The sequence below is a fragment of the Argentina silus genome (genome assembly GCF_951799395.1).
Source record: "Argentina silus genome assembly, chromosome: 10".
NCBI classification, from domain to species: Eukaryota; Metazoa; Chordata; class Actinopteri; order Argentiniformes; family Argentinidae; genus Argentina; species Argentina silus.
Window position 1 is genome coordinate 16290546 of NC_139664.1, and position 13785 is coordinate 16304330.

At 43.1% G+C, this 13785-nt stretch overlaps 1 protein-coding gene across 1 annotated transcript; it reads right to left on the reverse strand.

The window, feature by feature from the left end:
- Positions 1-1556: 1556 nt before the first annotated feature.
- sacm1lb (SAC1 like phosphatidylinositide phosphatase b) lies at positions 1557-13521 on the reverse strand. Its single transcript, XM_083678807.1, has 20 exons — positions 13491-13521; positions 12549-12646; positions 12302-12376; positions 11728-11855; positions 10831-10980; positions 10461-10520; positions 10190-10223; positions 7487-7588; positions 7268-7353; positions 6920-7006; positions 6526-6594; positions 6333-6412; positions 6087-6185; positions 5694-5832; positions 4902-4971; positions 4673-4745; positions 4486-4579; positions 4205-4297; positions 3923-3980; positions 1557-3804 (listed from the first exon to the last, which is right to left on the reverse strand). The coding sequence occupies exons 1-20, from the start codon at positions 13517-13519 to the stop codon at positions 3668-3670; spliced, it is 1761 nt and encodes a 586-aa protein (XP_083534933.1). The 5' UTR covers positions 13520-13521; the 3' UTR covers positions 1557-3667.
- Between the last annotated feature and the right edge of the window lie 264 nt (positions 13522-13785).

A 13785-nucleotide genomic window follows, 5' to 3' on the forward strand; every position in this document is an offset into this window, starting at 1 on the left:
AAAACTCTTTGCTGAGTAACATATACATATGAAACATATAAATGATCCAAGAAGGTACTGTATATCCTCAAGCCTCTTCGGGTTTCAAAACAGGTCTGTAAAACCACATTCTGTATCGCTTGCTTGACCTTTAATTTATTGACCTTTGACCTTTAGTTTATTGACTCCATCACAGTGATAGTGTTTAATACCACCAATCAAGGGACTTTAGGATGGTGTGGTTTGGAAAGGAAAAGTGCACATATCACAGAGGTATGAGCTATTTAAATATCAATAAACTGGACATGGAAGTCACTAAAAACATGATAAGGCTTTATTACCTTATTTCAACACTGTTACAGTATTTTCCATTAGCTTATCACCATAAATGTACTTGTGCTTGCGCTAACCCTGGTCATATTTATGTTGTATGGAATAAAGCTGTAAATATAAATGTACAACAATGCATCACCAGGACATTCCTTCCTTAACATCCCCCACCCTCCCTGTTAGAAAAGAGAACATTGGTCTTTTAATTGGTCCACCCCCAGCTGCTAGTGTCCAGCCAGCCAGTCCTTCTCTCTCTGTATATCCATTCACATTGACTAATCTGGAGTGGCACGTTAAGCTTGTTTTTTCCCTTTACAGTCTGATCTGGCTTGTTGAACCCAAAGCTTGCGACAATTCTGGCATTTCTATGTTTTCAGGCCAAGAGTATTAATAGAGGCTGCTAATGAGGGGAGCCACACATACATAGAGTGAAGTTAGCCCTAGACGCTGATCTTGGGTCAGTTTTTATTTTTGTAATGGTTAAAGAGATGCTGCAGGTCACTAGTTCTAAATTAACACTCATGAACCAAAAAAGGGTCCCCTAAATAAATTGGACAGACAAGGGCAAAACTCAACATCAATTATTTTGCAAAAGTTTGTTGGCCTTAAACTAAGGACTGTGTGGTCGACTGAGATAAGAAATCAATTAACATTAGAGAAACAGAGACTTCACTTTATCAGCGTATTAACAACACAAATCCTGTAGCATCTCTTTAGGTTAAATCTGGGGAGGTTAAGATTATACTAGATCTGGCTCTAGGGGCACTTTCACCCTGAATTAATTTCATAACAAGTTGTTGCACAACAGAATTATAACTCTTCTTGGCAATACTAAATCGGACTTAATACTCTGGTAACAAATCAGCTAATTATTAACCCTAATTCGAATTTAATACTCTGGTAACAAATCAGCTAATTATTAACTCTAATTCAATAAAAGACACTCATGGCTTCTACACCTCTCCCATATACCCTGGGAGAGGAAAACTCAACAGACAACATACTGTACTGTAGGCCTATAGTGTATCTACAAATGACCTTACGTACAGAAGGGGGGAAAGTCGGATTAGATCAAATTGCACTACAAATTTCCGGTAAAATCAATGTAATGATTGTGAGAGGCTATAAGGCCATAGGAGTGAGGATGAAGTCTATAGTGTGACCAGAAGCATGATGGAGGCTATTACAGGCAGACCGATGACAGCAACAAAAATAGCAAAGCACAACAATACGACTAAGGCATCATCAATAATCATCTGACATTTTATTATTGGACCACTAAATTTGAAGTGAGGACATAGTACACAGTATGTCTTTGTCATGTTGGACCACTACATTTGAAGTGGGAAAGACACATAAGCGGCAAGATAATCAATAGCAATATGACATACTTTATTACATTCTCACATCAGCAGGTAGGTGCCACTCTAAGTAAGTGCCGGAGAGAAATCCATCCCATAATAGTTACAGACCTGGGTCAAATACAGTACATAAGCCATGTCTGATAATATTCAAGATGTGCTTGATTTAGCTTAGAGTTTACACTTTTGGGACTATTTAATTGATTCCATTGTACCAGGAACAACTAAATCAAGTGCAGCTTGTGTATTTCAAAAAGTACAGTATTTGACATATGCATTTGAGCCAGGTCTGAATAGTTCCTGTAAATGATTATGTACACAAAACTCTTTCTTCCTCATAACCAGAGCAGACTTATCTGTAATCAGCACTACAACAATAAGCCTAGATTGACTCTAGAGAGAGACAATAATCAGGACAAATAAAAGTGTGTGAGAGAGAGAAAAAAAAAGTGAGAGAGATGCATAGAAAGAAAGAAAGAAAGAAAGAAAGAAAGATAGATACTGGGGATGTGGCCACAGCTCAGTGACGGTCAGCTTTCCCAGAATTCCCACACCCAACATTAGTAAAACACATAGGAGGTCGTCCTGGAGACGGACATCAGAGGTTGTCATGGGGGATGAGTGCCATTTAAGTCCCAAAGGTCCTATTCCTATTGGATGATAAGACATTGGTCCCAATACAGGGACAGTTCACTCAAAAGTCAGACGACTTTAGACTTTAAAAGTGCTCTAATGGGGGTCCACATCCCATGCCATTGGATGAGTGGATCAAGCGATCAAACTGAATGGAAAATATAAGAACCGCATAAAACCATAAAATGATCCGACACTTTATTGGAGTGAACTGTTCCAAATACATGTCATCAGCAGAGCTCTGGCTCTTACAGTCTACTGGCCAAGTGATCACCACTCCTCACTAAACAAGATGGATCCCAAAGGACTTAGTAGGTACAGTATAAGCAAGACGATCAATGTTTGCCATCTTAACCAAACCAATCCACTGAGATCTACTCAGGTGTGTAGGGGCTAGGGTTTGGTTCTGGTCAGGGCCTTGAGGCCGTGCACTTGCTTAAAAGTTCAGTGAGAACAGAACGTGGCCAATTCTAGTGAGGTACATGGTGGTGATGCACCATAACACAATCTCCCTGTGAAGGAAAATCGCCAGGGACCTTTCCCAACCAATGAAACAACTGGCTTTTGCACCCTGAAGGATAGCTATCTAGCTCCCTAAGACAAAGCAGTATGGTTTCCATCTGACCTATTGATAGCTAGACTGGTACTGTACATCTATAGCAGCTATCTCCCTAAGAAACAGCCAGATGGGTTTACCTCAGAGCCAGTGATAGATAGACGTGTACACCTATGGCTCCAGTTTACCTCAACTACTCAGGGAAAAGGGCACAGAAACGTATGGCATCAAAACAAGGATATGGCATGATGTGTAGGCAACAGTAAACAAACCACCACCACTCGAGGTGCTGTGAGTGTGAGTGACATCACAGCAAGGGTCCGTTTAGCAGTTACAGTGTCCGTGTGTGTCCGTTTCTTGGCATTCCGTGGGGATATTGAACCATGATGCGATATTGTGACATGAAACCAGAGAGGTTGAGCCTGTACAGTAAAAACCTATGGACAGGAGCAGGAGGAAACAGGGGGTGGTCCAGAATTGGAGGGGGTCGCTCCACCACCCCCCCCCCCCCCTTCCTGTCCGTCCCGTCCCAAACAGTGTGCTATTGTGGTGTGGACAGCAGCAGGCCAATGCAGAGCTAAGTCTCTGTGCTTTAAAGCACGGTCTAACACATGGCCTTCGTCTCGCCCCGCCCTCACCCTCTCCCTCTTCTTCCTCCCTCCCTCCTCCTCATCTTCCTTGTGTCGTTGGGGGGTCAGTACAGGCTCCAGGCCCGCTGATGTTGATGCTGAGGGTAGGATGATGAAGAGGAGGAAGAGGAGGAGAAGGAGAGGTCCGCGGAGCCCAGCTGCTTTCCACACGCACACATTCAGTCCATCTTCTCCTTCTGCACCAGCTTGGGCGCATCTACGAAGTCGCGGCCATTGAAGAGAATGACGCCGGCCGTCACCACACTGGCCGTGCCCCAGAACAGCACGTAGGCCAGGGTCTCTGTCCACGTGTCACCTATGGGACAGGGACAGGGAGCACAGCTTGAGTCAAATGATGCGTTCTAGGTGGTTGAAACTGCAGGCTGGTTTTATACCGTGTGTGAGTAAAAGCAGGAGGGTGACAGATCACTTACCAGCCATAAGCAGGCAGATGATACACATGGAGAACGCTACCACCATGATGATGGGCAACTGGATGGGCAGAGAGAGAGAAGAGAGACCACGTTAGACACCATCTGAATATACGGTGTCTGAAAGTTGCCTCCATTGCAACACCTGGAGAAGTCTTTAACATCTCAGGAACCGCCCCAAGGATCTGCTGAGCATCCTGGCTGCATTTGACAACCTGGGAATGCAACCTTTTATCGAGCTACATGTTATTTGATGACCTTTGTCATAATCCAATCATATCTCACCGTTAGGAACTTCCAGTCTTTGGGCTCATGAAGGGGTGTGGTCACGTCAGCCTCATCAACGGCGTAGTTACCAAGGAACAGGTCAATGGAGTCCTGTGTCATAGGAGAGAGACGGCACAATCTTCACACACCACTCTTGCGGCTGTAACACACACACACACACACACACACACACACACACACACACACACACACACACACACACACACACACACACACACACACACACACACACACACACACACACACACACACACACACACACACACACACACACACACCTGTCTGAAACCATCTGAGAAGTTATTCTTGTAGTATCTGATCATGGAGTTCCAGCCGTCCATCACCAGGCCCCACTGTGTCCTCTTCCCTGTTCTGGAAGGGGAAAATAGGTTCAGTCAGTCACACACACACAAACACACACACACACACACACACACAGCAACACATGGACCTGGACCTGCTCACCTTGTGAAGTCTGTCTTCAAGGCCCCTGTCCCAGCATACTGCTTGGCACACGCGTTGGCATTGTCTGCCCAGGCTGTGAAAAGAGAGAGAGAGAGAGAGAGGAGGGGAGATATGAAAAAAGAGAAAACAAAAACATTAAACTAAAAGTGGAGGGACAGAGAAGGAGCGGTTGTACATGTGAGCTAGGGACTTGGGTGGGAGCAGGCTGGACAGTTGGATCTCAGCTCACCGTTCTTGTAAATCTTCTCAAAGTCTGTCTGATCTTCAATTCTCTGGCCCATGTGGACAACTCCCAGCCTCTGCAGACATAGACACACAGAGACGTGCGGTGAGATACTGTAGCAATGGAGGCCTGAATGCCCCCACACAGGGCTCAGATGACCCAAAATCACCACCCGTTTGCACTGTTTACCACATAGAGAGAGACCTTCATGGTGATTGGCAATAGAAGGCTTGGCAGACCCAAAATGGCCGCCTGTTTGCACTCTTTACCACAGAGAGACCATGATGCTTCGCCTCCACTATCAGGGGTCAAAGAGCAGCCAGGTATTCAAACTACAGTATGTTTACCCCCACTCCCTGAGTGCAAAACATCTTAAGAAAAACCCAGAGCTTCCTGCTAATGGTGTTTATGGTACCTGTGCCCTTTTACAGCCCCCTGGTTCAGACAAGGTTCAACAACAATGACTGCACATGTTCGAAGTCCACACATTCTGGAATCCTATGAACTTTTCCATATTCCCTCATAAGGCGTGAGTAGGCAATTTACATGTTTACCATTGCTTTAACAGTGTACAGGAGAGAAAGCTAGATCAGTATCGGATCTCTTCACTGAACAGTAAAGTGTCTTTATTGAGAGCCAAAAACAAGACCATACGGCTTATCACACTGTTCACTTATTCAGAGGGGGAGTGTCTGGATGTAGTAGCTGTATGAGAGTAGCTGTATGTCGTGGGGATCGGTGGATACAGGAGGAGTGTCTGGATGTGATGTGCATGTCTGGCTGTTGCGCCCCACCCACCTCCAGCTGGGACTGCAGCGAGCGCCGTGCCAGCAGGCTCTGGATGACGTTGGTGCGGTCCAGACAGTCCATGCAGTTACTCCGGAACATCCCCTCCTGCTGAACCAAAACCTTCCCATCCGCTTCCACCAGGAAGTACCTGCGTATGTTAACCCCAGACACACATTCAGAGCAGAGTCACATGCTGCCTGTGTCCCATTTCATTTCAACACCCTTGGTCAGGAATTATGCACTTGTGCACTCCCTTACTGTTCCTGGATTTAGATAGGAATGGATTGGCGTAAGAGTCCTTGTTTGAGCAGGACTGAGGAGACCTACAGCTGTATATGTATATATATATATTTACGTATATACACTGTAGCAGGATAATTGGTCAGTCAAACCAACACGTACCCAAACTCTTCCTGCATCTCAGCCACCATGTCCACTAAGATCTGGAGGCGGTGCCATCTCATCCGACTGCACTCCTTGTGGAAGTCAAACGCTATGTACCTACACGTTAAAACGTATGGGGAGGCCATGAGAGATTGTGAAAAAGTTGATATTTGCATTGATATTTTACGTTTCTCTAGGATTAAGATTAAAACATATTGGAATGAGAAGGGTGCATAGTGGGGTGAGAGTAGGTGGGGTCCTTACTTGACCATGCCGTTGCCTAAACTGGACACCATCTTGGCGAATGCCAGTTCCAGTGGCTTCTCTGAGCCTTTCTGGTTGATCTGAGAGGGAAGAATAAAGACACTAAGTGTTGTCTGGCACTTGAGATACAACTACACAAAAATAACATTAATAGAGACATATTAGTCAGGTATTATACTCTTCTGAGTCTTACCAGGTTTAGAATCACTTGCTTTCCATAAATGATGATCTGGGAGTCAAAGTGCCTCTGGAGGCCATCCAGCTGTGACACAAGGTGAGGCAGACAGCCTGGGTGAGTGACACAGTAGTCTCACAGTACTATAGTAACACTAACCATGGGGAGGATAAAAATAAATTTAAAAAATGGTCGGGCTTGTCAAGAAGCCTCCCCTAAAGGGTAATAAAATAATATGAAAAAATAAAATAGAAAATGATAATAATATTAAACAAAATTAAGAACTTAATTTTTGAATAGTCTATAATGAGCATTGTGAGAGATTACATAACTACAACTCTGAAGAACATCTACTACTACTGCTGCTGTACAGATGGATATGTTTCTTGGGATTACAAGTTTACAAGCTTACATGGTTGATGGTTTTGCTGATCTGTGGTTTCGGTTTGTACTTCAGATTCGGCCTCTGGGACCAGTAGAAGGGGATAGAGCCACGGGTCTGGAATCCAAGCAGAAGAAGAGACAAAACTAATATTGGAGTTATAACTCAACAAAAGAATCTCCTTGGAAGATCCAATTTATTCATTCAGAGATTCATTCACTAGTCCATCAACACCTTTAGCGCTTTCATGTATTTGACAGATGTGTTTGACCCAGTTCAGGTGCCAGGCCGCCACACAAAGAGTCAGCCTGACGCACAGTAAACTGTCTGTCTGCTTTCCCTCAACTCCATGAAGTGTTGTTAGTGTGTCTGTCTCACCTGCACGAAAGAGGCCTTGCCCCCGTTGTACTGAACAATCTGCTCCGTCTCCACAAAGTTAGCAGCATGACCCTCTGAGTCTATGCCTGAGGGAGAAAGAAACACACACTCATCAGTTTACACGTCTGAGCAGTGTGTGAGAGAGCGGAATGTGTTGGGAGAGGAAAGGCATAAGACGTGTGTGTGTCCACACTGGGATGCTCTGGATTGTCCTGTCACCTCTGACGTAGTAGCGGACCCCGGCTCTGAAGCAGCTCCGCCTGGAGATGATGTTCCAGTCGAAGATCTTCCCGTTGATACAGCATGACTTCATAAGGATGACTGGACAACATGGCGCTTAGGGATTTAACAGTCTGACTCTGGGATGAAACTAGATTCAGCATTGTATCTACCTGTACGTATGCCTGTATGCATTTCAGCCCCCACCCTCCTCGGCCCTCCCCCATCGACGATGACCACCACCTTCAACCCTCCCCCAGCCACAACACCCCCCCTCAAACCTCTCCCAGATCGACTGCCTCCTCCCACTATGGTTTTACGCATGAAATGAAGAACCAGGAATCTGTTGGCATTAAACTTGCATCTGTGTCTAAGATGCCCAGCCCAGTACCACCGTCACGACACAGCCGCAGCCAGACAGCCTATCTGCAGAATCCAACAACCAAGCGGAGGGCGCCCTTAAAAACATAGCAAGACTAAGAGGACTCATGTCCACACAAGACTTAGAAAAACTTGTACATGCCTTTATAACTAGTAGGCTAGATTATTGTAACAGTCTCCTTGCAGGTCTTCCGAAAAAAACTCTTAGGCAGCTACAGCTTGTTCAGAATGCTGCTGCTAGAATTCTTACCAAGACCAAAAAATGTGAACACATAACACCAATTCTTAAATCATTACATTGGCTCCCCGTATGTCAGAGAATTGATTTCAAAATACTGCTGCTCACCTATAAACCTACACAAGCCTTCTAGACCACTAAGATCATCTGAGACCAATCTGTTAATGGTTCCCAGAATAAATACAAAACATAGGAATGCAGGATTTAGTTACTATGCAACAAATAGCTGGAATAAACTTCCTGAAGATTTAAGACTTGCCCCAACTCTGACCACTTTTAAATCAAAGCTAAAAATATTCATGTTCACTTTAGATTTCTGCTAAATCTTAAATACATTGCACTTTTACTATAATGCATTTTTTTATCTTTTTAATTTTTGCACTTTTATATCTTTTAAAAGTAAAAGTGTTGTGTGAGACAACATAGGAACAGGGTTTTGAGGAGACACGGACGAGGCTCCTGAGTATTTTTAACCAAGGTTTAGTAAAACCTGGAGTTGTACTGACGAGTTCAACTTACAGACTGTTTAAGTGCTTGCATAAAATATACCAGAAAGTATTTGGGAAGAGTGTGACTGGGTCATACAAGGAGATAAAGCAAGTACAGACAGGGCTGAAAAGCACGCAAGGTATAAATAACGTTCCTATTGTTAGATCGCCAATACCAACCTAAACTAACTACATTGCACTTTTAATTCTGCACTTTTTACTATAATGCATTTTCTTTTTTCTTTTGAACTTTTATATCTTTACTCTTTTCTTATTTCATTTTCTTATTTCATTTTATTGTATGACATGTTTTTATGTGAAGCCTCGTGTATGAAATGTGCTATATAAATAAAGTTGCCTTGCCTTTCAGAGAATCACTATTAGATATTCTACAGACAGTCATTTAAACACAAAAAAACATCTGTTTTCAACTTACTTCACTTCAATCGTCATGGAAATCAAGATATTATACATTAACATCCAAATGCAAGGACGTTTCAATTGACTGGTTTGCTCCTCCTGCCTATAACAACATTTTGGAGCTTATCCAATGATCCCTTTTCTTAACAAGTGAAACATTGAATCTTTCGGTCATAATATATGGAATTTAGCTGACGCTTTTATCCAAAGCGACTTACATTGCAGTGAGTGCATACATTTATCAGTATATATGGTCCCAGCAGTAATATATATAAAAGCATAAAGGCTGGACTGGCGGTAGCTATGAAGTAGCTAGGCTACACACCTATTAGAAGTGCTTTGGCTTCTAACACAGATTTCCCACCCCTGCTGCCACTGACATGAATCTCTGCCATCCCCTAGTGGTTCACAGATCAAATTACAGGTCTTACTTTTCTCAGAGTCAAGCTGTTCAACAAAACACCAATCTGTTATGAGTGAACTATGCCAAAATAAGGGGGAAGAAATAACCAGCAAAGATAGATAATAGTCTCGAAAAGCTAAATGATCAAAAATAATTCACAAGGCGATTAAAATACACTGCATTGCTGAGGGGCTTGAGCGCTACTTAGCAGTGAGGCAATCTGGAAATACTTTGAGTGATCCGAAATCGTGGCAGTGCGAATTCTCTCTCACGTAACAGCAAAAGTTACAGCAAAGTCCATATCCATAATCACTATCACTATCTTATTACCCAACTCAAATGTCATGAGAACTCACACTTCAGTATGGCAAAACATTTCTGAGGAAAACATGGGGCTAAATCGCATGAAAATGTATTTATGAACTATGTGAACACCAATAGGAAGGTATGTCCAGACTAATCCAGTGTGTAATGAGGGAAGGTTACCGGCAGTGGCTCAGACAGTTAAACCAAAGGCTAAAGGTTAATCTTTGAGGTTTCAAAGTAAATATGAACAACATCTTGCAAACACTGATCACATCAAAGCAATATTTTCAAACCAATAAACAATTATAGGGCTTAACTGCAAAGCCACTCTAACAACCAGCACTTAAGATCTCACCAAGGCAGACTGTGCTGTAACCAAACACTCTTAAAAAGGTTTTCCTGCTTGTGAGCTTTAGAGTCTGGGAAGAGTCTGTTAATCTTTCTTTGGCACCAACCAGAAAGGATACAACCATGAACGACCGGGTAGGCAAACCTGTGTAGCTGTCAATGGAAAAAAGAGAGACAGTGAAATTTAAACATTGCATTCATGTCATGTCATGATATCATATCATGCATATTAATGGCATGTCATATGTTTTGTGTAGACCCCAGGAAGAGTAGCTGTTGCTAATGGGGATTCGAATAAACAAGTAAACAATCATTAAATATTCACTATCGACAGTTCAATAGATTTAACTTCACTACAAAGTGAACATTAAAAGATGATGTCCTCTTTACCTCTGGCTGTGCCATGAATTCTCTCAAGAGGTGACCGTTCCATACAAAGCGTTGGTCCGCCTAGAGATAGAGCAAGATCATCATGTTCAATTTTGAAAAACTCAATCTTAATCTGATCAGGTCTGCACTATGTACAAAGGCAGGCTTGATGATGATGATGGCACTATTAGGGTGATCATATTCATTGCATATTCACCTCTGTACATTTCTTAAACCTCTCTGCCTGCTGTCTCTCTACCCATCTCTCCCCCTTTCTCTTCTATGTCTCTGCCCCTCGTCTCTTACCCTTTCGCTTCCCTGCCTCTCTACCCCTTCCCTCTCCTCTTCCATGTCTCTGTTTCTCAACCCCTCCCCCCCCCTCTCCTCTCACCCTCTCCAGCAGGCTCATCTCCTGAAACTCAGGGCTGGTGTTGGCCAGTCTCTGGAGGGTATGGGTCAGGTCGTAGTCTGTGGCAAAGTAGAACCCGTCTGTGTGCAGCACACTGTTGATCATGGACAAGAAGGCTTTGTTGTCCTGCATCTGAGGGCAAAGGTCAAAGGAGAGAGGTGAGTTAGGAATAGAGTATAATAGAAGGATCAGTCAATATTGGAATCCAACAAAAAAAAAAAGTCAACTAATATAGAGGCACATTTGTCTCCAACTGGAGACAAAACATAGTGTTATTGTAAGTAACAGCTACATGCTAACTGGCTGAAAGCACTTCTTGTTATGCCAGTGAGAAGGGGTCACGTTCCCTGTGGCACAGCGTGGCTAGACATACACTACTACCACACTGTCTGCCATAAACTGTCATAGAATGCCTCCACAGTCGAGGCAAACACAGAGCATCAGTGTGAGCTCTAAATGCCAAGCATTCCCTCTGTCCATTATGCTGCAGTGGTATTGAGTGCTCCAATCGTGACACTCTCTTGGATAAACACCCAGAGAATCAGTCCAGTCTTCTGATTCCTCCTCTTAAATTACATCAGCGTCAAACGACCTAATGTCATTCAGGCTAGAAGGACTTACAACAACCTCCCCTTTATCTAAAACGTCCACAGCCATGGACATTCTACATTCTTTTCATGAAGTGTGCACTTGTGAACTCCCCTACAAGGATTGAGAGAAAATCATAGGATTGGTTTCCCACGATCTCTCATACACTGGCCTTCTAAATCTATGTGGAGAAGTGCATAATTCAGGAGAAGGGAGGAGAATTGGGATGTGTAACTACCTGAGAAGTTGTCGATGGGCTCTGGGGCCTTAAAGTATCTCACACAGGCCTACCTGGTTGTCTGTCAGGTGCAATACTGTCTTCTTGTAGGAGATCACGTCAAAGTCCAGGGCCTTCCACACAGCATGGCCCAAAAGGTCACCCACCTTTTTCTTCTTTGTGATTACGATGAGGTACGTACCTGGGGAGGCGGAATGGAAAACAGGAGGGCACAGCTGTCAATCAAGCAAACACTCAAACATGGCCACGGGCACCCCATTAATACCAAATAACTCAGTGAAGATTCAACGACAAATATCATCAACTCTAAAGTAAAGATATAATTAGTAAACATATAACTATATGATCTTAATTAGTCCAGACGGTCTTAGAACAACAAAACACACATAAAAAATGTTCACCTGTTTTAAAAAATGATTTCTATGACACTTATATATTTACACTTCCAAATATTCTCTATGGGCAACTTGACTGGACAGTCTATACCTGTAATGTGAGAGTCTATACCTGTAAAGCCCATTGTATTGCATTTGTGTATGAAATGTACGACAGTATACAAAGAAAGTTTGATTGATTGATTGGTATATACCCAGGCAGCTTGTGTTGACAGTGAGAGTCTGAACTTACCTGCCACCAGACGAATAGTCCCCATGATCCCACATATTGGCCGTGTGACAGAAGATGGAGGAATGTCCTTCCTCACTGGAGAAAGAAATTCAACCATCATGGTCGTCATCATCATTATCACCAGCACTGACACCACCATCATCCTCCTTGCTTTTATGATCACACCACTCACAACCATCATCTCACTCACCATATATGCATAATCTGTAGGCCTATGCTGCTTGACAACACATACAGTCCAACATACCTGTCAGGGTCATTTCTGTTGACACCCTGTCAATGGCAAGGACATCACTGGAGCCGTCATCACAAGCTTCAATGTAAAACTTCTCAGGAGCAGTGTGCCTGTGGGAAGAGAGCAGACACAAAGTAGATAGAAACACAAGTCAGCTAGAATCTAGAGGGTTCCAGACTGTCTGCTCTCTTGTGAGGACAACTGAAAATCTATCTAAGTGAAACCATCGATTGTTTTGAAATAAAATCACTCTAGGATTTACATTACATCAACCTCTATGCATGGGAAACGACACGGTCGGACATATGCTACTACTGTGGGGTAGTCTAATTAGATGGACACTGGATGGATGCTGCGTGCAGATCGACTGACTGACAGCTGTCAAAAAGAGTCGTACATGGGCAAAATTAGAACACGCATCATCACACACTGACGACGTCCGTGACATGGCTGTCCGTGTGGGTTGCTAGTTAGCTAGCTAGCTATCGATCTATCTATATCTACACAACAGACCAGCCATGTCTAGTGTGTGTGAGGTGCCAAACTGGCCTTGCTTGGTTGGACGAATATAGTTTGTGGCTTGGCTAGCAAGCTAGCTAAGTAACTGGCAAATATTGTATCATTACACCACTACATAGGAACCGATCATCCACCGTTGTAACTAGTAGTAACTTAAGACTTCTAGCAATACCAGGTAATACTGAAAACATCACAAGTCTATAATTTATAGCTAGACTAGCTAACGTTAGCTAGCTGTCGCTAGAAATGACAGAAAAATCTTATGAGAGGAATGACTGCAGTCATTGCAGTTAGCTAGCTAAATACCCACTGAGGGTATTCTACTATTCTGAAGCTTCGCAGGGACCAGAAACCAGATATCCCCTACGCTAAACTTGTATGACAATTTAAAGACGATTATATAGTAATATAACAATACATATTTTCAGGACTTACAGATTGAAGCTCTCGTAGGCGGTCGCCATCTTTACTTCAGCGCCTGTCTGACATCAGTGACGTGTCAATGAATGCTAACAAGAACTGTTGCTAGCACGTTAGCAAACCATAGTGTAACCTAGCGATTGACTGTACAGTCGACAGGTAACGTAATTAGCTATATAAGTAACTTATATCTATATACTCCATGTATAAAACACTCTGGTTTTGTTAAGTGAGATGACCTAATAAGTTATCTTTATATTAAACAATTATGTATATGTTTGTATATAGGTTTGACTGGTTTATATACGCC